Source organism: Pogona vitticeps, chromosome 1 (genome assembly GCF_051106095.1).
Source record: "Pogona vitticeps strain Pit_001003342236 chromosome 1, PviZW2.1, whole genome shotgun sequence".
Lineage (NCBI taxonomy): Eukaryota > Metazoa > Chordata > Lepidosauria > Squamata > Agamidae > Pogona > Pogona vitticeps.
In genome coordinates this window covers 33,541,849-33,568,485 of record NC_135783.1, presented here as the reverse complement: position 1 = coordinate 33,568,485, position 26,637 = coordinate 33,541,849, and the positions used below count along the sequence as shown (strand labels likewise).

General features: G+C 40.4%; 1 protein-coding gene and 1 long non-coding RNA gene across 2 annotated transcripts in view; one reads left to right on the top strand and one right to left on the bottom strand.

Moving 5' to 3' along the window:
* The window catches only part of LOC140704538 (uncharacterized), a 444,477-nt gene that overhangs the window by 73,691 nt on the left and 344,149 nt on the right, over positions 1 to 26,637 (top strand). The gene's annotated exons all lie outside the window — the stretch shown is intronic.
* Positions 8,930 to 26,637, bottom strand: part of RRP15 (ribosomal RNA processing 15 homolog) — a 32,512-nt gene continuing 14,804 nt past the window's right edge. Inside the window, exon 5 of the mRNA XM_020808464.3 lies at positions 8,930 to 9,459. Within this exon, the coding sequence (XP_020664123.3) occupies positions 9,301 to 9,459 (159 nt within the window). The 3' untranslated portion in view covers positions 8,930 to 9,300. The remainder of the gene's footprint in view (positions 9,460 to 26,637) is intronic.

Below are 26,637 nucleotides of genomic sequence, written 5' to 3'. Positions count from 1 at the left end.
TTCCATAAGTCCGTGGGAGGGTTTACACACATCCACCAGGCCTTGGAAGTTTGTACTCCCCAGTTCCTGTCCCCCCTCCCCCACATACATACATACATACATACATACATACATACATACATACATACATACATACATACATACATACATACATACATACATACATACATACATACATACATACATACATACGTTCTAAAATAGCACTTTTAGCAATATTTGGAAGTTGGTTTTTAAGGAAATAAATTAAAAAAATTAATTTTGCAGTACACTGGGGTGTAGCATTCATGTTTTATATATATAAAAACATGAGCACTACACCCCAGTATAGTTCGAAATCCATGTATAACTCTTATGGCCCAAAAACATAACAACAAAAACATAACCAGTTAACATGCATACACACATAGAACAGATGAGTTTACTGTGTTAAGTATACAGCATGCCCCACATAGAGTCGCTATGCCAGGAGAGTGGGGTGGCCACTCTGCTGCCACTGGACTGGGGGCCACCACACTGCCAACAAAAGGGTGCTAGGTGAGCCCCAAACCTATTTTTTATCAGGTTCCAGCAGCACAAAATTTTCTCTAGTAGCACTGGAGATGTACAGCATGCGGGGGGGGGGGACGTATGTGTGTGAATCAATTGTTTATGCTTTGTAGTTACATTTTTGGGGGCCCAAGAGTTATACACGGAATTTGAATACATGGGGTCTGGTGCCCCCTATCCTCAGTAGTGTTGAAGGGAAAAATGTACTTTTTAAAAAAGCTGGCAGCTAAAATGATGACTATTCTAGAAATATGCACAAATACACTTCAGTCAGTGGTGAATATCCATGGTGAGAAAAATAAACATCACCCAACCTGGTATGATCAAAAGATGGGACAAGAATGCAGTGAGATTCATAGAAATCCACTGAAATGATCACACACCTAAAACTGGATATTGCTTTTGTTTTACAACTTTTGTTTAAAAAATTTTTTAGAAACACAAGTCTCTCTCTCTCTCTCTCTCTCTCTCACACACACACACACACACACACACACACACAAACACACACACAGCTCCAATCCAGATTAAGACTAGTTATATACTACACCAGTGGTTCTTAACCTTTGTTACTCGGATGTTTTTGAACTGCAACTCCCAGAAACCCCGGCCAGCACAGTTGGTGGTGAAGGCTTCTGGGAGTTGCAGTCCAAAACTCCTGAGTAACCCAAGGTTAAGAACCAGTGTACTACACCACACATGTAGAAGCCTATGTAACTCTTCAACAGAATTAAATTAGCCACCCATTTAACAGACATGGCACTGCAGTTTATAATCACTTCTTCATAAGGAACGGCACCTAAACTGTCTACTGTTACTAAATGGGATCCTTCTTAGAAGTCATATTGTATTCTATATTTTATGCTTTTCAGTGCAGCTGTAGACATGCAGGACACTAGTACTTGGAATCAGTAATTGGGGGAAACCAAATAACAATATTTAACTTTTGTATTTAACGTTTGCTTGGAATCTGATGGAAAAATCATTAAAGCCGTTTAAAGGCCACAAGTACTATTTTTTTAAAAATTCCAGTCAATATACTGAGCAATCCGTTCAAGTGAAGGGATATGTGTGATCATTTCAAAACCATTACATTGTCAGCATTCCAAGTGTGTGTGTAAAATGAAATGAAACTCAAGACCTGACACTGGGTTTTAAATCCCAGCAAAAATTGTAATGTGTATCTTTAAAAATGCACACACTTGCTAATGTTGGTCTTGTATCACAAGTGATTTTACCCTTATCTGGTACCAAACTCCTAAGAGTGGAGACTCCTGCCAAACCATAATTATATGGCAGTAGAAGAGAGGCAATAATTAATATTAATGGACCTGGTGTAACCCACTTCTCAAAGAAATGAGAACTTTATCTGCAAACTCTGGATGCTCCTCATTAGCATTCACAGAAACATGGATCACATCAGATCTAAAGTATTCAGTAACCAAACTGAGAGCAGAGTTTGAAAGTAATGCGGTACAAGTACTGTAATATTGTTATCTGTGACATGCACTCACTTCTGGTTTTCACAAGCCACTCTGGCTAAAATAGCATAACCCTCCTCCCAATGTACAAAACACACATACACACACACCTGTGTTCACTCTAAAGAGTGCAAGGGGCCTTTTAAGTGAAAAATGTTTGAGAAAAGCCATCCAAGATCTTGGAGTTCTGTAAGTTGTCTACCTATGTAACAATATCAATAATATAACAGTACCACTCTATTCTGCATTCATAGAATCATAAAATCAATAATTGAGTTGGAAGGAGCATATAAGGCCATTGAGTCCAACTCCCTGCTCAATGCAGGAACCCAAATCAAAGCAGATCTTACAGATGGTTCTCCAGTTTTCTCTTGAATGCCTTCAGCGTTGGCATGATCACCACCTCTAAAGGTAATTCGTCAGGCCTCATCTTCAACACTGTGTCCATTTCTGAGCACCATCGTCTAAGATATTGATAAACGAATATATTCAGAAACAGGTGACCAAGATGGGCAGGATCTGTTTTTGACCATATCAGAGTGCAGGACACACAACAATGGGCGGTGGAGTGGAGGTCAGACTAAACAACCTTTAAAGCTCCTTCCAACTCTACAGTTCTATAATATACTGATAACTGCTTAAAGTATCATGAAGTTGTGCAATAGTCTCTGTTCCATTTTGAAAGAACAAGACAGGCTGCAAAAGAACTTAGTAAAGGCAGTTTTGCCAGCAGTGTGAGCATCTGGTAGCCTGTACTTGAACTCCAAAGTTCATTCCAACAGTTAAGGGACATAAGGGGGGGAAAAGTCTGCAACATGTCCTTGTCTGTAATTTAGGGATCAGTACCCAACAGGGCAATTTAGGGATTTAACATGCACTGCCATAAACTGTTACATTAGAAATTCAATCTTCATTATAAAATGTATTTATTTTAGAAGCATTTATATCCCACTATATAGTTGGAATGATTCTCAAAAAGGCTTACGCCTCAATAAACACAAGACAAGACAGCCTTTGCCCACAGGCTTGTGACCTAGCACAAAGATGTAATATGAAAGGGAAGGGAAAGGCAATGGGGGCATAAAAGGAAAAAACACCAAGGGTAAGTACTTAATGTTATGAGATTTCAGAAAATAATTGTGCTAATGTGGTCTTGGTGATTGCGGGGAGAGATAATCCCAGCATTGTGAATGATGCGTAGAAATACATGCATGCACATGCACACACATAGAATCAACATCCTCAATATATCAGGAGTAACCCAGTGTTCTCCAGATGTTTTGGATGACAAACCACATCCTCCCTACCCACGAGTTGGGGATTATAGATGTTGTAGTCCAGACATCTGGAGAATAGCAAGTTGTGTATCCCTGATTGACCTAAATACATATCCATGTTTGTATTTATATTAGCAACACATACCAACCCTGCAATGGGTGCTTAGAGAGGACCACAGAATTAGCTGTATTTTGCCTTACAGGGAGCCACATTGTCCATCGCCCACCTCCATAATTTCCATCACTCAGAGTGGTCTTTTGCCCATGCCGTCCCTGAACTGAGCCCACAGAGCAAGAATGCACAGAGATATTCTGATGGATTCTCTCCTCTTTTGAAAACGCCAGAGAAGCATCTTGAGGAAGTGCTAAACACATGACTTGGGCTGTCCTAGGGGGATCAATCAGCTGCCTGGATAGCCAGAGGTTTGGAGTTCAGTTCTCCGCTGTTCATCTCAGAAGAGGCCGGCTGTGTAGCCTTGGGCAAGCTGCACTGTCCCGGGATGGCCCCAAATGAAGGGAATGGCCAACCACTTTTGAGCATCTACAAAACCTTGAAAAAGGCCACCAAATATCAGAATTTACTTGAGGATACATAATTTATTAAGGAGGTCAAGCAGAGGCTATTATACGAGATTGTGGTCTTGATATTTTGTGGTTTTATTCTTGATGCTTTATATTTCAACAATTTGTTTAATCATTTGCTTTTGAGAATTGTTACAACCTGCTCTAAGCTCTTAGCTAAAATTATAGATTACAAATTAAAAAGAGCTTGCATCTGGTATAAGGTGACATACATTGCAATACCTGGCAAATCACCATGCCAGCCAGATGTTGAATGTGACTTTCCTTAGGTGCCCTACTTGAAAGGAAGATTAACCCTACCTCTATGCAGGTTAGGCACATCAAACAAAGGTTTTAATATGTATGACTGGTGTCATTTCACTGAATTAAAAAACCAGCCTGTTCTGAGTGTAAGTTTCTTTGCAGTTTAAATCAGCAGCATAGTATCACAACTAGTACTAAACAATTAAAGATGCAGAAACCCTTTTAAGCCTGTATAAAAGCACACCTGGATGTAATAATTTAGTTTCAAATAATAATAGTTTTAAATGGCTTTCAATGGGAGAAACACAGATGTTTCTATCCAGAAGTCTTGACTACTCAGTTTAAGGCTTTGAGTACAGTGGTCTACAATCCATTTAGATTTCACTGAAAAATCTATTAGAAGGCAAATTAACAAATGAAACATGGAACAAAGGCTGGGTTTTTTTGGAACCACTAGTTCTATCAACTGTGTTAACTTCCTAAACAGAAAAAACACCAACTGCAGGAAAAGCAAGGACACTTGGACATGCCAACCCCTCACCCCACCCAGTGAAAGAATCTTCCTTAAGCCAGGGATAGGCAACCTTGGGAGTCTCCACGTCTTCTAGATTAAAACTAGAGATGGGGGTATTCGTATACGAATAGCCCCGCACAGGTTGACATAACGAGGGTCCAGCCCCATGGGGCTGGACGGTCCACGCACCGATCCGCTGCTGCCACAGACACCGTGATTCTTCCAGTGGCTTTGCAGATCGCAACCAGCTAGCCACTCCTGGAAGGGCAAACCTCACTGCAAGCTTGAAGAGTGGCTCTCATATTGCGATCTGCAGAGTCATTGGAAGAATCGTGGTGTCTGCAGCAGGGCGGATCGGTGAATGAGGGCCGTCCATCCTTTCATTATCGCCATCTGTACAGGTATATTCATATACAAATACCCCCATCTGTCAGCATGGGTTGCAAGTTAAATCCCTATTCTCGTGAAAAAACAGTGAGAGAAGTTCAACATCTAGAAGACAGCAGCTCACCTAGTCCTACCTCAGGCATTTCAGTCACTCACTCCAGCACATAAGGTAATGGAGGAAGCAGCTGAAGTACATGAGAGAATTCTGATAAAGTTTCAGTTGTTGTTTACTCCAAGGAATGGACAAAACGAGACCACTCTTTCTCCATCCAGCTTGGGTGAGGAAATCATGTGGCTCCTCAAGGCAATTTCTGTGGCCCTGACTCTCCCATCACAGAGATGGGGTGGGGTAGAGGATGATTCTCCTTAAAAAAGGCATTCCCATGCACATCTTATGATCATTGCAGATGGTGATAGCAGCTATGAAATTTAAAGACGCCTGCTTCTTGGGAGGAAAGCGATGACAAACCTAGGCAGCATCTTAAAAAGCAGAGACATCACCTTGCCGACAAAGGCCCACATCGTCAAAGCTATGGTTTTTCAAGTAGCAATGTATGGAAGTGAGAGCTGGACCATAAAGAAGGCTGACTGACGAAGAATTGATGCTTTTGAATTGTGGTGCTGCAGGAGACTCTTGAGAGCCCCTTGGACTGCAAAGAGAACAAACCTATCCATTCTGAGTGCTCACTGGAAGGACAGACCCTGAAGCTGAGGCTCCAATACTTTGGCAATCTCATGAGAAGACTACCTGGAAAAGACCTCTGATGTTGGGAAAGTGTGAAGGCAGGAGGAGAAGGGGATGACAGAGAATGAGATGGACAGTGTCATTGAAGCTACGAACATCAGTTTGACCAAACTCCGGGAGGCAGTGGAAGACAGGAGGGACTGGCATGCTCTGGTCCATGGGGTCACAAAGAGTCAGACGAGACTTAACAACTAAACAACAACAATGCACATCTTGTTTTGGCTGGAAATTTCCATCATTTTTTGAAAACCAGAAGAACTAATACAACCCATGGGGCTTCATTGTGATGGTAGTAAATGATCCCTGGAACTTTCCATATTTTCTGAGCCTTCAGCTCATACTACATAAAGCAGCTAAGATGCATAAGAAAGGGGATCTCAGGGTTAGAGGATTATGCTGGTGTCCTACCTGGCAGGAAGATGAAATCTACCTTTAGGCACATCAAGCAAAGATTTTAGTTGGCATGATTGATGTCATTCCACCGAATTCAAAAGCGAGCCTTTTTGAAGATTACTTTTGTGCTTCAAATCAATAGCATGGTGTTACATTGATATTATAATTGACAGTGCGAGATCATTTCAAAATGTATACAAATGCACATTCCACATGCTGGGACCAGAAAGGAAACCTCAATCAACTTTCCTCATTATTAACTTTAGTAAGATACACGGAATTGTGCTAATGGCAGAGCGTAGGGCAGAAATTACTGCAACTTCATTTATCCACATTTCAAATAGCTATGACATACAAAGCTCTATATGAGCTGGGTTCTGGCCATGTCTTCCCATATAGATCCTTGGGGAATGCCCTTCTAGTGGACCAACCATCCTTCCAAATGCAGCTGTAATGACACAACCAAAGGTCTCTTTCAGTGGCTGCTCCAAGGCTGTGCAACTGGAGACTAGGCTGGGCACCTTTCTGCTTCTTGTCCTTCTTCCAAGCAAGCAAAGGCCTTCCTTTTCAGACAAGCTTTTGGCAACTAAGCAGACTGTGCAGAAAATCACTTTTAACTTTTTTTGGACTACAGCTCCCTGAATCCCCCTAGCCAGGCTAGCTGTACAATTCCAAAGAGCTGTAGTCCAAACAAAGAAACCTTTCCATGTGCTGTCAAATCAACTGCTCTGCACAACTGGCTTCACTCCTGAATGGTTATGAATAACAAGAGAAAACAATATGGATCCAGAAAATCATTTAGCCTCTTTAAAGGTTAGTCATAAACTTAAAAGGAAAAAGTATTACATGCAGACATGAAATGTTGGTAGGAGCTGCTGGACAGTAGATTAAAGTACAGAATGTGTTAGGACAGTAGGGCAAAACCAGGAGGGAGCGAAGAAAGAATTATGAGGAAGGGTCTTGGAAATCAAATGAGGCTTGGCACTCCTTAGAGCTGAGATAATCCCATAAGCATGTTGGGAGTCTGGGTAAAATGAACAAACAGACTCAAGGACAGATATACTGTTTAGGACTGGGGAACTTTTTTTTTCACCCTGAGGGCCAGATACCCATCTGCCTTCATCTCACCCTCCTGAGTCTGGTCCTTCATAGTTCAAAGCTCTTATCCCTAATCCAAGCTGGAGGTTCCCCAGTTCTGTGCTTCAGAAATTGTGGACTTTTTGACGCAACTAAGTTAGCAAAGCTGATTCCCAGCTCAGCTGTTTCATAAAGGCAGTTCCCTCTGCGTAACAGACCTGGGATCGTACAGGAGAAATAGTACCTTAACAAAAGAGCAAGTGGGCTAGACTTGAAACCTTTGTGTATTCTATATATCCTATGAGCTTGAAGTTCCCCATTTCTGGACTAAAATACTCAAATGGTTTTGAGACAGTACTCAGAACAAGTCAGAACTAACAGATCAACCATTTCATCCAGAAGAATGAAAGGGAACATCAACTTTACTGGATACTTTGCATTTTTCAGCTAAATGCTCTCAAATGTCCAGGAACTCCCTGATGGGAGACAAGTAAGAACACCAGGTACTATTATAACATATACCTAGGCAACACTTAGATCACATGTCTTGACTTGGAATACTTTAGTATTGAGTCATTTTCCCCACCAAGGCCCTAGATTGGCCAACTGGTAACTACTCTGCTGGGCTGCTTGCCTGGATGACAACTAGGCAAGCAGGGAGCCATATGCACATATGGCCGATTCCAGGGAGCAGCTCCTCTTTTAACTAATCAGCACAACTCTTTAAATTAATCAGTGAAAGAGATGCCTGAACAAGCGTTGTCACCTCTGTGTTCCTGCATAATATTGCTCCCAGCTGCTACCTGAATCTCTGCTTCTGCTACATTTTCTGGTAGAAAATAGATTCTTGAGCCAAAGCATCTGAGTAATACTAACAAAGGAATAAAAAGCATATGCACAGAGAATTACCCAGTCTCAGTGTCCCAGTGACACACTAAAACCACAGTGTTACACAACAGGGCATGGTGCAACAAGACAACTGAGGAAAAGGTAGTGAGAGCTTTCTCTATGCCGTCATACCACTTTTCTCAGGATCCCCTCAGTTACTGGGGAGGAAATCTCCAGCAGAGGGAAACAGCAAAAATATCTTGTTCTACAGAGTTTCTATTGTTTCCTGAATCATGGGATTAATTTTCTTCCCAGAAAATATACTAACCAGGGTCTGGTCACTCAACCATTCCAACATGCTTATCTAACCACACATACAAACTTTTTTTGCATTATAACGACAACAACGACGACGACGATGACGACGACGACGACAACAACAACAACAACAACAATAATAATAATATAGACCATAGTTGTTTAGTATCAAACTGCTTTTGAAACTCCATGGTGTTCCAAAAGAGGTGCTCCCTGGATTATAAAAAGCTTAACCTCCCCTGTGTGTATGAAATTATTTGCACATTCCTGTCACAGCATCTCAACTTTCAGCAGGAAAACTTTATAAACAAAGAATATTCAAAGATTTTCCCCTGCTTCTCTTTCATGCAGTCACCAAGACACAGAATCGTTATAGAAATGCATCTCCACTTTACCTCTTCTTTTTAAAAATGTATTTGCGATTCTCCTTTAGTTACACCTACATCATTGCACTAACTGTTAGTCTAATGTGTAGGAAGACTTTGTAAACCAAGAAAGGTAGGGCTCCGTAAAAATAGAGAATTTTACAAGGAAATAATATTTTAAGATTTTATTATGAGAACTGATGAACTCCCAGCCAAGTTACAAACAATGACCTGGAAAGAAAAGCATAACAATATATTTATGTTAAATTAATATCCAAACTTCTGATATCTTTGCAAATCTTTGCAATCTTTGCAAATTTTTGACTGTGTAAGTGTCACTGCTATGACTCTATTCTGGAACAGAAAACTATGAGACCTTCAGAGAGAGGATATTGCAGATCTTAGGACTGTTAATTAACAGGTTCTTAACAAAAATTTTCCTCACACTTTACTGCCACATAAAAATGCCTTTACTCAAACAAAAATTCTTACATATATTCAACAAAAATATACACAGTTTTTAAAACCAGTTTGGTTTTCATCAGTCTGAGTCACTTCTGCTGTCCTGCTGGATACCACTTTCCTCTTCAGCATCATTTTCTCCATCAGTCTCTTTATCCCAGTCTTTCATTGATGCTCCCATCATGAAATCATCTCGCAATATACTCCACGCTGGCTCGTCCTCTGACTTTGATTCAGCCTATGAATTGGGAGAAGGGAAAATAGATGAAAGGTGAGCAAAGTATAAGGTAAGCCCTCAAGGTTAAATCTTAAACAGACTCAACCACTTAATTCACAAAGGCAGTGCCCTATATTTAATAGAGTGGTTTTGTTCATGGAACCGCGCTCTCTTCTGCAGCTCCCCAGTGCGTCCCAAAAACTCATTTTGCAGAGCTGCAGAACCTCTAAAGCTGGTTATAGGGGAAAAAACAGGAGGGCAATGAATGCTGGGACAAGGGGAGATTAAGGTTTCATTGTACTAGTGTAATGCTGAATTTAAACCATCATGGCTTAAAAGTAGTAGTTCAATCAAAAGTCTCCTTATCAATTCGTGCCAGTCCAAATGGAAAACTATTCTGTGCCTTTTTGAAAGGGGACTGAGTGTTAGGAAGGTTCCAGAAAAATAGACCACCAAGGCTGCTCCTGAAGTTTCATATTCACACACACACACACAATTTCTCACTTGGCTCTCTGGTACAGATAGTGCAGGTGGCATATTTTAAGCAGATTCTCCGAAGTGTCACACTCACTTTTTTCTTCTGCCTGGTAACTGACAGTGGTATCTTCTAAGTGTACCTGGTGCAACTTCTAATCCCCTCTCCATGAAATCAATCCAGAATTCCCCCATTGGGAGAGAAGCTAACTGATTAAAAAAAGAGAGAGAGCTGAACTGTAGCTGTTTCTAGATTCAGGCTAGTGTACCGAAGCACCAAGAAGCCTTGAATGGGTTTTCTGAAGGCAGGCTTTAAACCAGGAATGCCCCATGACAAAAGCGCAAAACCGGTTTAGCATCTTGCCTTCCATTACCTGAACACAATCTACCAGGAAGTTCATCCAACAAAATTTGGCTGGGAGAAGAGAAATCATGGTGCTTCGGCTTCATTAAGATGGATCTAAGGCATCATGGGGTCACGAAGAGTCGGACACATCTTACCAACTAAACAACAACATAGGCATCATTAAAGTAATATGTTTCCCTATGCAGGAGGAGTACTGCTTTGTTCTTGTGAAGCTTCATTTCAACAGGGCTTGCAATCATAAGTTAAGATCTGCCCACTTCCTGGAAGTCACTGCCTCACGGTAGTCAGAGATGCTTGAGAAATTCAGTCTCTAAATTCCATTGTCAACAGACTCGATACACAATCTACAAAGTAATGTATGGACTTGAACATAATTTTCTTTCAGATATCACATATCTCTGAAATTTGTTGTAAGCTTTTTAGCTCAAAAATGTATCACATTTAAAGTCAATTTATGAATAATAAAATACTTAGCAAAGATATATTTCAATATATATTCAAAGATATACATTTCAATCTGCATTTAAAAACACTTCCACCAATACATAAACTAGACAAGGATGGGCTTATGAACAAACACCTATTAGACAAACACAAATTATAAACAGACAAACTACTAATTCCTACGGAAATAACAGAACCGTGAAATATCCTTTCCAATGCTCAGCAGGAGGAATGGTTCAACATTCACCATCCACCTCAAGAATGAAATCAACACAGATTAACCATCTCCAAATATCGTGAGGTACTAATTCCCCTCTATTCAGCATTGGTTAGGCCTCATCTTGAGAACTGTGTCCAGTTCTGGACACCACACTTTTAAGAAGGATGCAGACAAATTGGAAGAAGTTCAGTGGAGGACAACAAGGATGATCAGGGTGCTGGAAACCTAGCCTTAGGAGGAAAGAATGAAAGAACTGGGCATGTTTAGCATTGAGAAAATAAGACTGAGGGGAGATGTGCACTTTTCAAATACCGTACTTGAAAAGTTATCATACAGAAGAGGGGCAGGCTCTGTTCTTGATAATCCCAGGCTGTAGGACACGCAACAATGGGCTCAAGTTAAAGGAAGCCAGATTTTGGTAGATTATCATGAAAAACCTCCTAACAGTATAGCAATGGAGCCAATAACTTTTGAGAGGTGGTGAGTGCTCTAGCAATAGAGGCATTCAAGAGAAATTTAGACAATCACCTGGCTGTTATCCTTTGATTTGTATTCCTACACTGTGCAGGGCGTTGGATTCAATGGCCTTACAGGCCCCATCCAACTTGATTCTATGATTTTATGATTCTATGAATCATGCTTAATTACAGACTGCATTCTTTGGTTGTAGAGCATGGTGTATTACAGTATCTTTAGACTTCTGTGAAAAATATAAATTTTAGTATAACCTGTCACCTGATTTATACACAAATATACATCACTTAATATTTCAGCATTTGATGGCTTGCAGTTCAACCTGAAAATATTTTGCTAGATAGTTCAGTGGTTTAGATATTTGGCCAGAGGTTGAGAGTTCGATTCCCCACTATGCCTCCTTGACAGGGGCTGGACTCAATGAGTCATAGGGTCTCGTCCAGCTCTGCAGTTCTAAGATTATTTAATTAATAAAAGAATATTAGAAGAAACTGGATGAGCAGGAAGGAATTGTGTCTGAATTGCTATCAAGTAACAGGGAAATCTTATTTGTAGTGATTTGTCTGTGATATCTCATCTAAAAAGCAGAGTGAGGAATTACAAATCTATTTATGGAGCATCGTTTATGATGAAGCGCTGTGTACCTTACCACCAAAACCAGAAGAAATTTAGGAAATACTGAAGAAATGTCAAATTGCTGAACCAAGACAAAGTCACGCCCTTTCAAAACATATGGCCAATGCCCCAATCCAACAAAAGAGAACTAGCTGCATATACCTAGTAGTTCTGCATGTCACATAAAATACCTTATCAGACTATTGATACATATAGAACAGCACTGTGAACATTAACTGGTGGCAGCTTGCAAAGGACATTTCATATCCCTACCAGAAAGACCAGGATGAACTTTGAAACATTCCGCAAAGATGCTCCACAATGAGCACCTCTCCCTTCCTCCTGGTTTACATCAAGACATATCCTATCAATTCAACAGCGCACATGTGTGTTACACCGTACACATCTACCGTGCACATCTACAGTACTCTTTGCAAATCTCACTGGTTGAATCAAGATAGAAAACCTTTAGATCATGTTGGATCAGTACATAAAACTTTTGGATCGTGAACCCTTCCAGATGTTTTTGATTTCAACTCTCAGAAGCCACAGCCAGGCTGGTTTACGATGAAAGATTACAGGAGTTGTACTACAAAACAGTTGAAAGACCAAAGAGTCCTCAACCCTGCCATAGATTAAGCCTAAATGCAGTATCTTCCAAATGCACATTAATTACAAGGGATAATTATAGTACATGTACAAACTGAAATCAACTTAATTTGCTTTCTGTAAAGGTAAAGGTAAAGGTTCCCCTTGACAATTTTTGTCCAGTCGTGTTCGACTCTAGGGGGCGGTGCTCATCCCCGTTTCCAAGCCATAGAGCTAGCGTTTGTCCGAAGACAATCTTCCGTGGTCACATGGCCAGTGCGACTTAGACACAGAACGCTGTTACCTTCCCACCGAAGTGGTCCCTATTTATCTACTTGCATTTGCATGCTTTTGAACCGCTAGGTTGACGGGAGCTGGGACAAGCGACGGGAGCTCACTCCGTCGCGTGGATTCGATCTTACGACTGCTTGGTCTTCTTACCCTGCAGCACAGGCTTCTGCGGTTTAGCCCACAGCGCCACCACGTCCCTTTGCTTTCTGTAAAGTGACACAAATGCACAAAGGCAACAGGTTGAATGCTGAAACAATAATAAGAAAGTCTCTTTCCAAGTGACCAGCAATGTGGATATTTCATCTCTGCACAGCCCTCTGAATTCTTAAACCTAGGAATGGCTTCTTTGTGGCAACCCAAATTTCTTCATTTTTTTGTATTACTGTCATAATACTGCATCCTTAAGATGGTTACTGGCATGTTATATTACATGGAGTTTGTAGTCCACTACGTATTATGCACATCCTCTGATGTCAGCCATCACTACATAAGTATATCATATGGTGTAAGGCACCAAAGAAGAAAAACCCAGTCACAGCAAGTTTATGCCCAAATCTGCTTCTGCCGGGAAACAAGAAGTATGAAAGGAGAAATGTGACAAGGAGTTTGCTTTAGCTGTACACATTCATGGTTTCAGCAGCTGCCAGTTACTGAAGACCAAGGAAGCAAGAGAACATTTTATACAGTGCAACAGCACCACTCTGTGGCCATAGGACAAGTCACATCACATGAAGCTATACCTGTTATTGCAACACCTTAAAACATTTGTCCTGAATCTCCGGTCATCCAGATATTTTGGATTTCTAACCCCCAGAATCCATGACCGCTGGCCATGCTGGCTGAAGATTTGGGAGCTGAGATCCAAAACACTTGGAGGACCACTATCACAACAAATTTAGAGCTGAAGAATGTTTTGTCTTTTAATGGCTTCATAAAATGTACAGAGGTTAGATGTTATAGATGCTTTTAGCCCATTATTAGAGAAAACTAATTTTGACTACTTCAATTACAACATGCCTACTCAAAGGTGAGTCTCACTGAGCTCAATGTATGCATACAATTGCAGCATTAATTTTGTAACTTAACATTTTACCTAAACCAGAAAAAAATATATGCAACAGTGATTAAAAGACACAAACCACTGGCAATCTGTTCTCTGGCCCTCATCTTGAATGCCTCATTTCTCAGGTTTTTAAAGAGTTGTATTCAACGTGTGATTCAGTTCAAACATACTTTCATCTTGCACAAGTGCCAAATCTATGTAGCATAATTACATTTGTGCAAGGAATCGTGAAAGCTGCAACAATTTTATGTAATTCACACTGGCTGTTCAATTAGTGACTACACAAGTTGTAGCAAGGCAATTCAAACTCCCCTGTCATTTTGCCTGCTAACATGATCCTGGATATAACTTATGATTAATTTACAAAATATAGGAATTTAACTGCATCTTCAAGTTTCCTCATTTTCCAAAAGGTTCCTTTGATCAAATAATTTCCCAGAAGGAAGTTTCAGAAACTCTGTTCTCTCAGGACTTCCTCTAATTCCTCACATCTTGTAAGGCTTTACACAGCAATTATCCCATTGCCTTTATCTCCAGGGATGCTCTTGAGTAATAGCTGCTTCATGTTAAGCCTCACAAGAGTTCATTCCTGCCAAATGCATTATAACAATAACTGCAGATGACATACTTGGCAACATAAAAATAATGAGCCCCCACCCAGCATTATTAAACTAGATTCAGATTTCGCAAATCTCTCAGGAAACTGCTGTATTAGGGACCTCTCTTGTAAGACAACAACAGAGAAATTTGTCTTCGTTCAACAACCATTTTTACCTGCACTATCCTCCCTGTCCATGAAATCACCAGTAAGCACCTATTTATTTTTTCTAGCAGCTTTTCCTGTGTCTATTTTAAACTGATTACTGGAAAAAATTTGTATTCCTGTGTGTTTAACTTTTAACCTATTTAATAATAATAACTAATAACTGTATGCTATCAAGTCAATTCTGACTTAAGACAACCGTTTTCAGGGTTGTCTAGAGCAGTGGTTCTTAACCTTTGTTACTCGGATGCTTTTGAACTGCAACTCCCAGAAACCCCAGTCAGGACAGGTGGTGGTGAAGGCTTCTGGGAGTTGCAGTCCAAAACTCCTGAGTAACCCAAGGTTAAGAACCAGTGGTCTAGAGAGTACTCAGGTCTACCATTCTCCTTTTTCGGGGGGTGCACCCTGGGACCCTGAAGCTTGCCCAGGGCCACACAGGCTGGCTCTTCTACAGTGGGGAACTGAAATCCCACCCTCTGGCTCGGCAGCCAGGTACCACTCACTGAGCTATCCATCCATTTCATTCTTCCCCTTTTTATATGCCTCTGTGCCATCACTGTGGCTGGAAGAAAATTAGCTAACACTTGTATTTCTTGTCCATCCACCAATTACATCCCATTCCAAGGCCTAAAATCCAACACTATACTGGTGTGGGAGTGGCAGGCTGATGAAGTTACCAAAAAGCTGACTCCAGAGGATTAAATAACATCACACAGCAGATGATTTGGGCGGAGAGGGGACTGCAGTGGGAAAGGGAGATGGCCCCTCCTGATTGTTGATGAAAGCAGTACCATCAGCAGAATTTCCTCACTGGATCATGACTCAAATTTCTTGTGACAGTTGACTCAGCCACTAAAACGTCTAAGAACTTTGTGCCATCTCTGCTAAAATATTCATTTGACCCTCAAATCTTCTCTTCCAATTTGTCATATTCACTTATCAGAGAATCATCATAGAATTGTTGTAGGTTTGGAAGGGACCTTGGAGGTCTTCTAGTCCACCCCCCTGCCCAAGGCAGGAGACCTCATACCATCCCGGACAGGTGGCTTTCCACTCTTTCTCAAAAACCTTCCGTGGTGGGGCATCTCCTCTTCCTTTTCATCTCATTTCTTTTCTTATCCCTTTCTAAACTCCCATGAGTATTCTCATTACTCAATTTTATTTGCCATTTGACCCTTTAGGAATTCCAACATATCAAGAGGCAGCAGAAGGAACAAGGGCAGGTTTAGGAGGCCTTATATTCCCTGAACTTAGAATTCCAATGACTCCCCCGACCCAAGAAAAGGCTAACCTGCTGACAACCAGAATATGCCACATTTGCTTTTTTGGCATTACAGATCACTAAAAATTGTGGATTATTGTGCCAGTACATTTACATGACCTGGGACAAAAAGCTACAACAATGACAAAACGCCGTAGCTTTATTGAGACAATTTTTGTTCCAGCTATTTTTTTTACCAGTTTTTAAAATAACTGTGGCAAATTGCTGACACTGCTATTCAGGGATATTGTTTGCAACTCTGTCAAAAGAACACAGAAAGTTACCTTACCCAGAGCCAGACTGTTAGTCCGTCTTCTAGACCAAACTGCCAATTCTGAATGGTGGCAACTCTTCAAGCTTCACATACTGTACCTTCCTGCCCCTTCTTGGAAATCTCTGGTAATGTCCCATCCTATAACTAATCAGACCAACCCTGCTTTGTATGAACAGGCAGACAGGATTGATGTGCGATAGATACTGTGTCTTCCAAAACATACATTAATTTATGGTAACTGGAAATAATATTCCAGAAAAAAAAACACAAATTGCCTGTATAATTTGATTTATACCCATTTATGTCAATCTTGTAAACTTAATTTTAATAAAGATTACTAAACCACGAATCAGATTAGTTCACTGCTTAATTTCAGAAGGCATTCAAAAACATTTCAACATTTTAAAAAACGTGTTCCTTAATTTTAAAATGGTTTAGAAATAACAACTAAGAAGTTTTGTTTTCAACCACAATGTCAAAAACCATCCATTATTTTCTTCCAACAACTTGTAACAGGTGGTCAAATTTAATTTATGAAATACTTCGAATATAAGACACAGTTCAAAATTCCTAATTCTCTCTCTCTTTTGCAACATAAGCAAATATAAGTCTCAGCAATACTTTTGCAATTAGTTACTTTTTAAAAAGAAACTATTCACAATTCGTCTCCATCTCATTGGACAAGCCCAAATGTGCATTTAAATTTCATCTTTCCATGGAGATACAGAATGCCTTATGCACTGCCCCCCCAATGGTTTGGTGGACTGCTAAACATTATATGGAATGCCTCTTACACTTTGTCTTGGAATGTTTAACATTTCCCCAACCTTATTTTAAAAAAACTATGAGAGAATAACTTAAGGCTAATTCCCAATTCTTACTATGTTACAAAACCACTACATTTACTCCATACATATACTGTAGATAGTTTCTAATGAGTGCAGACATACATTTGATTATGCCTATGTGTACTGAGCTACCGACATGAACTTGACCCAACTCCAGGAGGGAGTAGAAGACAGGAGGGCCTGGCGTGCTCTGGTCCATGAGGTCACGAAGAGTCGGACGCGACTAAACAACTATGTGTAGTGAACATTTCTGGGTTCCTGTACCATGTATGCATGGAAAAAACAGGCATGTGCTCCTTATATATGACAGGATATATGCAGTTTCCTGTGTCAAAGTAATAATCATGCAGGAAATTTGCTCTGTGCAAAGTAAGGTTAAATTGAGAAACATTGAGGGCCACCTCACAAACTACATTTTACAAGCTTCAGGCTCATAGAAAGCCATCCTATGCAATGAGCTGGATGTTGACTTCATAGCAAAGTCATGCTCTCCGTGTATGAAAAGCCTTAATATGGAATGATCCAGTGTTGTGTTTTTTTCTTTTCTTATTTTACAGATCAGTGAACAAAGTAGGGTTCTTGTTTTGCATGCAGCAAATTGCCTGCGTGATTAGCAATTAGTTCACTTCTACCCTCTCTGCAAAATGTCTTATCCAATGCCAGATTCTGACTTCCTATAGATAAAAAAAAATACCTAAGTTATTCCTGGCACCTGCAACATGAGGCAGCTTAAATTGTACCTGATTAAACTGAGGTCTACATTCCTAGCCTTGCAAAACAGCACATTCCTGAGAAGCCAGAACAATTCATACCCCTGTACTATAATACAGAAAAGGATACATCAAAAAACAAAAACAAAACACAAAAAAACCCCATGCTAATAAATGTACCAGCACAGATAACTTCTTTTTGTGTTTTCAAAGGCATAAATTAAAACTGCCTTTATAGGGCCACATTGGCAGTGTTCAAATAAATATTTTTACCTGATATTAACACAGTCCTCATAAACGTCTTCACCTAAGTTCTCCCCTTTGCCTCCAAAATGTGACTGGTATCCTCCTGAACCGTGGAGAACAGTCAAATGTTGGGGGGAATTGTAGCGGCAAAATAAGCAGCTGCTACCAAAATTCAGGACCAGCAGCACAACGCCAGGAGGGTTCCAGGAGTCCAGAGATGATGCTCAACCCAGGAATTTGCCCACCCATCTCCTAAAGCAGTGGTCCCCAACCTTGGGCCTCCAGATGTTCTTGGACTTCAACTCCCAGAAATCCTGGGCAGCAGAGGTGGTAGTGAAGGCTTCTGGGAGTTGTAGTCCAAGAACATCTGGAGGCCCAAGGTTGGGGACCACTGTCCTAAAGTATCAGTGCTCTAAAATTCATTACAACTTCAGAACACCAGACCTGATTCTGATGTAGCAGGTGCTCTAACGCTCATCCCTGCACCTATTGGGTGGGTTGCAACTTAAAGGGAAACAGCAAAGCTCATTGATACACTGGAAATAATTTTCAGAATTTCAAAATTAAGCACTAACAAACTATTCTGCTAAAAAAATTAAAAGAAAAAGAAAACATGTTTTGGATGAAGGTGTTATTAATAGCTTTTGCTCATTAATCTGAAGGCTCACCTACCATGGCAAATTGACCTAACATATTGAGCAATCTGCACTCAGGAAAAAAAAAGCCAAAGTCCTTATGCAGACAATAAAAATAGGTCCAGTTGGGAAAAGTATAGCCTTTACTGCGTAGTTCAAAGCAAATTATTGGCATGTATCCAAACCTCCACCCAATGTTAGGAAAACCCTTGGGATGTGACGCCTTTTTTCTGCTTTGTACAGGGCTGCAGCCAAACCTTGAAGGCAAAAATTGAACTCTAATATCACCACAGGGGTTTCCAAACCACAACATTAAGGAACTTCTACCCCTTATTTTTCTTTAATGCTCAATCACCTGAACAGTTTGAATGCTACAGGTAACTAAGACAGTAGCAAGGAGATGAGAGATTACTAGTCTTGCTTGGTTTTACAGTAGTGATTGAAGTTTCCAGGAATTGCTATATTTCTCCAGGTCTCCAGGCAAGGAACCAATCTCAGGATGAACAGTACTCGCAGGATGAGAACATTGGCATCCATCCATTTCCGCCTATTGCCAGGTGGCATTGGACTCACTAGGTTAGGGCAAAAGTGTGTGCTGAAATTGCACAGTATCAACACCCTACAAGCCAGAACCAAGCAGTGGGGTCGTGATACAAAGGTGGTAACTGCATGCACATGGGCCATCATACCATTTGAAACAAAGCAGGAAGTGGACGAATAGCATTGCCACTCATGAGACTTCTTTTTCCACAAGCATTGGAAGTAAGGGCACAGGCGCTTGTGGAGGACACTTCCTTGTGGGCTGCTGGTGAGCCTTATACAATTCCTAGCAGTAATTTAGGGGCCAAACAAACTCTCCATGCACGTACTATAGATAAAGACATATGAAATACAAACCCTACTGGGAATAGCAGCTATCATGATGAGTTCTGGGTGCATTTTGACGTCTTGACTATCACCAAAACAATTTCTCCAGGCTCTAGTGTGTCTTATCCTAGTTAAATGGGTTCTACACACATCTGCCACCCATTTAACCAATTTTCCCACGTCCAGTTTCAGTGACATTTGCCTTAGAAACAGTTTCAGCCTTCCCTGTCCAAACCTTGCTTGCCCTACCTCTGCAAAACTACAAGGACCCACCCCACTCTTGGGTTTTGGTCCTGAAATCTCAGAGAATGAGATACTCCTAACCTGGAACTATCAGAGAATACAACACAAAGCATTATGTACTATGAGGATTGCAATACCACATTTAACCTCTCACTCCTATATATAAATGAACTGAAAAATGAACAGAACATTGCAGTTGTGCTGGTCGCTCAGATCAAGCACCCAGTACCAAATGTGATTTAAATGTAACTTTTAAAAAGTTTTCCAAATAGTCTACACTTGCAAGTAGCCATTATTTATTTTATTTTATTTATTTATTTAACTTATTTGTACATCAAATACTCTCAGAGTAAAAACTGCAAAGCAAAATAACTAACTCTGTGTGGGAATCAATGTTCTTCTTAATTTGATTGTTCTTTAATGCTGATGGGATTTGAATACACTTCTCTTTAAGCCATATTGGCTTTGGTGTTATTAGAAATTTGAATGCAATATGTTCTCTGATTTGTGAACAGGTGAAGGATAATAAAAGATATTTTTTTTCACATGGTAACGTTCATTTATTAAATTATAAGACTTCCTACATAAGAGAATGATCATTCCTCCAAACACCAAAGCTCTACTGCAGTTTTGGCCATATGCAAACCTACTCAGATATAACCAAGGGCTGACTTAATAACTGCAAGGCAGATTGGAGGAAATGGACAGTGTCACCTTGAACAGAACAAACCTCAAGCAGAAAAAGTATGCACAAATTATATTGGGTTTTAAATGCAAATAGGAAAAATCCTACACTCAAGGGACCATCTACAGTCTTATTCGTCAGCTTCTAATCAGAAAGTTCTGTGGCCAATGCTGGAAAGCATTGCCAGCAAGCAAACATCACAAAGCATTGTTTACAACACCTGGCCTCCTTTTCCTCCTGGATAACTTCATCTTTAGTACACGGCAAGCTTTCTAATTTCATCACTGTGTGGTTCATTAAAGGAGAACAAACACAGGGGGTGGACCACCCAAGGACAACACCCCATATTTTACAGCCCCCTTTTGGTATTTTTGAAATGATGGATGGATGAATGAATCCATGCTTCAGCTTGACACTTCACCAGGGATTACATTCATGCAAATGTAAGCCTAGTGCAAATTGCTAAAATTAAAGAACTACACTCCCTCAGTCTTATCCAAAGCAACAAAAGAGAAGCTGATACCTTACCTTACAACCCTACATAAACTTACCCAGGCGAAGGTTCTACTGAACTTGTTTGGGATGAGTTATTAAGCTAGATAAATACTTGAACCAATTTGAAAGCACTGTTACACAAGCGACATACCCAGCTGATGTCAACACTATTCATGTCATAGTGGGACACCAACACTTTTTTTTCTGGGGGGGGGGTCACAATTCAAGGACAACTCAAAATAATTCTACAGAAGGTTTCTCTCTTACCCTCTCATTTATGCACTAGTATTTGTTTCTGCATCAGGTCAGATTTTTAATAAACATCTAACATATGTGGTAAGTAATAGTTTCTACATTCCAGTCCAAACATCCAAATGGTTGCTGCTGAAACCTAGGAGGTGCTATGAATACAGTGGTGCCTCGCATTATGACGTTAATTTGTTCCAGCGAAATCACTGTAGAACGAAAACATCGTAGAGTGAAATTAAAAAGCCCATAGAAACGCATTAAAACCCGTTTAATGTGTTCTGATGGGCTGGAAACTCACAGTCCAGCGAAGATCCTCCATAGGGCGGCCATTTTCGCTGCCTGTGCAGCGAAGAATCCGTCCCAGAAAACAGCGGGCGGCCATTTTGAAACCACCGATCAGCTGTCCGAAAATCATTGTTTTGCAAAGAATCAGTTCCCGAAGCAGGGAACCGATCATTGCAAAGTGAAATTCCCCCATAGGAAACATCGTAAAGCGATCGCAAAAGCGATCGCAAAAAGTTCATCGTAATGCAGTTCCGTCGTTAAATGGAACTATTGTAAATCAAGGCACCACTATACCTGAAGAGGAATTCTAAGCCCTCTAATGTGTGAAATATTCAATATGAGCAAAAGCCATGTTGGATTTTTAAAGAAAATCTATTATAAAAAATAATGTAAGGTTAAAAGGATTAGGCTACTGCTATAATTCACATTATAGCAGTGTAAATGTGCATGTTGTATCTTTCCAGGAAGAGCCATACACACTTGTACATGCAAATTGTTCCTTTCCATCCACACCCAGCCTAACTGCCATTTCCTAAAATCCTACCTCTAGAACAAATCTTCAAGGAAGTTGGTGTTGATACTGTGCAGGCTCAACATGCACTTTTCCCATGAGCTAGTGAGCCCTGATGCGTAGAGACTGACGTCCAAACCCAACAGGTAGAGCCAACTAGATTACACACACTGAATCCACTGTTCTAGTTGGGATTAATACATAGATTTAGGACAGAATGCTAAACTAGTCAACGTCCCTTCCTACTAACTAATCTGAGAAAAGAAAGAGGTTCTCTCTCTTTGTGTACATAAAAACGCAGGCTCTACTAGTCCTGACTGATATAAGCTTTCAAAAATTCATAAGCTGCCAGGACACTTCTCGTGTTCGTTTCCAGTGGAATCAAGCCCAAACTAATTGCTGAGTTCCCACCCACCCACCCAAAAAGTGTCTAGAAAACCCAGCATGAGTTCAGAGGGGCAGGTTTATCACACATAGCCAGACAGGAGAAGGTGTCACATCACAAAAAGCAATAAGCATGCAAGTTAAGATTTTTAGTGCATATAATAATAACAAAACAAAAAACAACAACAACAACAACAACAACAACAACAACAATAATATTTATGAGTGCAGACCTAAACCTGCACTGGGGTGGCTTTTCCTCTAAAATCAATGCAACATGCTTCTAAATAGACAGGACTAGATATTGAATAGGTGTGTGCACCTAAGTCAAGCACCTACAGAGGTTTAACAAGTAAGTAAAGCAGGACTATATGTGATAAAACGTAAACACACAGTGACTTCTGAGTAGAAATTATAAGAAAAGAGATTATGATGCAACAACTACACCGGCCTTCATTTCATGCACACGACTACACATTTATCTGCCAATGGTCTATTCCTGTTATCTACAGGTCAGCATTCTCTATGAACAGTGCCAGTACATTTGCCTTAAAGCAGGGTCAAACTGCTTCTTTGCACTAATATCAATGGCACCAAAATATCTGCCACAGAGTAGGACCCCTGCAATCATTTTCAGTCAGAAGACTCTAAAAATCTCATATGATCTGGCAAAGATAAGTGACCAGAGTTCAAAAATATATAAAATTAGCATTAGCAGAGCAGGGCTTCATTGTTCCAAGAAAGAAAGAAAAAAGCCACTTATTAACTTACATCTGCATCACTAAGCTTGAGATGTTTTCAATGGACTAAAATGCTGCATAGAATTCCTTTTTAAAAAAAAATTAGAATGTACTCCTGAAGAAGGGAATGTTTGCAGAGCCAGTTGAGAGACTGGCAGTACTAGGGTCGAAATTCTCTGTTCATGAGCCAGGTAGGGTTAATGAAGCCATAATGCTTTGCTGAACATCTTAATCCCGACCTGGAAAGACCAGACAGTCTATCGGAAAGAATCCATTTTTATGCTAGCTTAGCCCTTGGCCTCCCTGGAGAAGTGCCTGCCAAATCCTGGCCGTTCTGTACCAATTTCTAAATGAAGCAATTTGTGATATGGGCCATATACAAGGCTTGGAGGGACTGGGCTTTGCCAAAGAATTCCAGGGCCTGTCTGATCTTTCCAGGTTGAGATTAAGTTATTACACTGACAAAGCATTCTTTTAAAAAAGAAAGAGAAAAAAGCTGGTTCCCATTGTGGGATGTCTATGGAAGGATCCTTTCTTGGACAGAAGAGATAGTACACAGGTATACCTGGGTTCACAGCTGGCTGGTTACTGCAAGGAAACAGGACACTGTATGCCAAGTGTCAAAAAACAGTAAAATACAACTCTGTGAGAGTCAGGAACCGAGAAGCAAGAGTGTTACGCAGTTTCAGAGGATTTGCTCTATATCAGGGTGCAAAACCTTTTCAACTTAGGGGCTGCAACCCCATCTCTCTTGCCCCAAAGTTGGCAGTCTTGTTCACAATCACCAGACCTGATTTTCAAAACTAAACCTTGCACTAGATCACATTGGAGCTGTGTGTTGAACACTGACTGTTAGAACAGAGTTCTTCAGACTTAGATGAGAATGGTACCCCAACAGATCTGGAGGCCTGCAGAGTTGGAGAAGGCTCTCCTACAATATAAACCTGATGTGGATTTATTTTTTTAAAAAAGAGGAAGAATACATTTATTGGGATTTAGCACGTTTAACTTGCATTTAATAAACATAACCAAAGAAATGTGCTGTATTCATTTTATAAGCTCTATAAATCTCAAAAATGTTTTCCTGGTATCCAAAAGTACTTGGATGGGGGTGGAGTAAAAGGAATCAATAAAGCACACAGTGTGGTTTAAATGTTGTTCAAATAAATTCAAAGCTTAACTTAGATATTATTTTCTCTGGAATACTTGTAAATGCCTTAAGACCAACAATTCAACAGCACACATTTCCATGACACTTTCTCAAAATATAAAGAAAAAAGGCTGTCATGAACATTTGTGAATGTACTAATTTTAGCATGCCCAAAGTATTATTTATTAACTGCACAGATAACTGCTAGGCATATGCTCTATTCAGCTATTTATCCATCCACAGAACAACTGATGAAGTCATCAAAAAGGCAAATTTTAAATCACATTTGCACCCATTCACTGTCTGCACTCAAACAGGCTAAAGGCTAGAGCAAAGAAATAAGACATGGAGACAAATGAGACATGATACGATACAAACAATTTGATGTATATCCAGTGAACATGACGAATGACAATGGAAATATGTTTTTATGTGTTATAAAAATTAATAATAATTTTAAAAACAGGCTAAAGGGTCTAAGACAGTGGTGGCAAAACTTTTTGGGCTTGTGTGCCCAAACTGGAAAAAAAAAAACCCAGCGGGCGGTGTGCCGTGGCGGTGGAAGCAGAAGTGGGGGTGGAACCGGACGTGGTGGCGGAAGGGGGAATTCTGGGTAAAGAGGTGCCTCCAGACCCCACTCCAGATCCTCTGCCAGTGCCAGCTGCTCCAGATCCGTCTGTCGAACCTTCTCAGGTGGGGGAGTAGCAATCCAGCAACTGATGGCTCGCATGCCCGCAGAAAGTGCTCTGCATGCCAGCTGTGGCACGCGTGCCATAGGTTCACCATCTCTGGTCTAAGATTATAGAAATAAACTTTGTACTCTTATGCTCCTTCCTGCCTTCTCCCTCTCCAACAGAGCCACGAGGAAGAGATTGGGAGTTTTCGTTATTTTTTTTCTTTACTTGCCACAATTTAATGTTATGTTCAAACTCCAGAACGCTGCAACTAAAGTGTTTGAGTCAATGTGATGCAGTGGCTACAGTAATGGACTAAGACTTGGGAGAATTATGGTCAAGCCTTCACCAGGCCATGAAACTCAGTGGGTAGCCTTTGTCCCAAACATATTCTCTCACCCAGGCCCACAAGGTGGTTGAAAGGATCAGGCAGAGAGGAGAGTCACATATGTTGCCTTGAGCTTACAGAACAAAAGGCGGGATATAAATGCAACAAACAGATAAATAAATTGGTCCCAAGATGGGATAAAACTTTAAACTGTGATATGTACAAGTCAATGGGAAATTTTTCCATTTCTCATTCTTATACCCCCAAACTTGAAAACTTTACTTTTACTAGCGACCATGCTAGTTCAGGGATTCTGGGACTTGTTGTTGAAAAGTAATTTTCCAAACTCTGATACAGCCCGAAGAGCAGAGGGGAGAACACATAAGCCTAGGGCTGGCTTATCGTTAAACTATAGATCATCACTACTAATGAATCTCGTGAATGCCATTTTTTAAAAAAATTAAGTTCTTAAAAATAAAATTTTCTATCTTTCATCACTAGATGGGACACTCATTTCCTTTATTCAAAAATATGTTCACATAAAGAAAAAAGTTAATTCTCTCCAGAGCCAGAGTCCCGGAGGCAGTTCGTGTCATTCTGTCAACTCCTGTGACGTCGCTGAAACCAGTTGTATTGGCTCTTGCCTTTCCATTGGACCATGTCAGTGACGTGGAGAGGGGAGATTTGCTGCTTGCTTGGATAACAACCTATCCTCCATATTATTTTACCCAGGCTTCGTGCCCTGGAGACGACACTCCAGCTTCACGTACAGCGTCGAAACACTAGACGCCGTTCCAAGTCCTCCATACAGAGCACGTTACCATAGTCTCTCGAGACTGAAGGATGCCTATGATGAATTGTCTATTTACATGACACAGACAAAGGCTAAAAGTCAATTCCCAATTCTAAAGCTAGACAATAAAGTTTAGGAACTCTCTAGCTCATTTATGTATGTATCTTCCTTAGCAAAACATTAGTCCATAACAGACCCAAACCACTGTTTTTGTTGTGTTTCAGTCTCTGTAAAAGTTCTGTGGAAAAACAAGAGAAAGCACACCTAGGAGAAGTTTGAAGACAGTCATGATTACAGGAATAATTAAAGCTGCAGGTTTAACGTCAAGTCAAAATCTCAATAAAGTGTATGTGCCTATCATTCCTCTACAGTTCAATAAAGCTGTCCTAATTGGATTAGCTATTTTGGATGTCTGCACATAATGTACATACAAGATCAAAAGATCTGCATCACAGATTGTTCCATAGTACCCCTCCCTGTACCTATTTAGATGTGGCTTTTTTAAGAACTAGCTTGACAAGA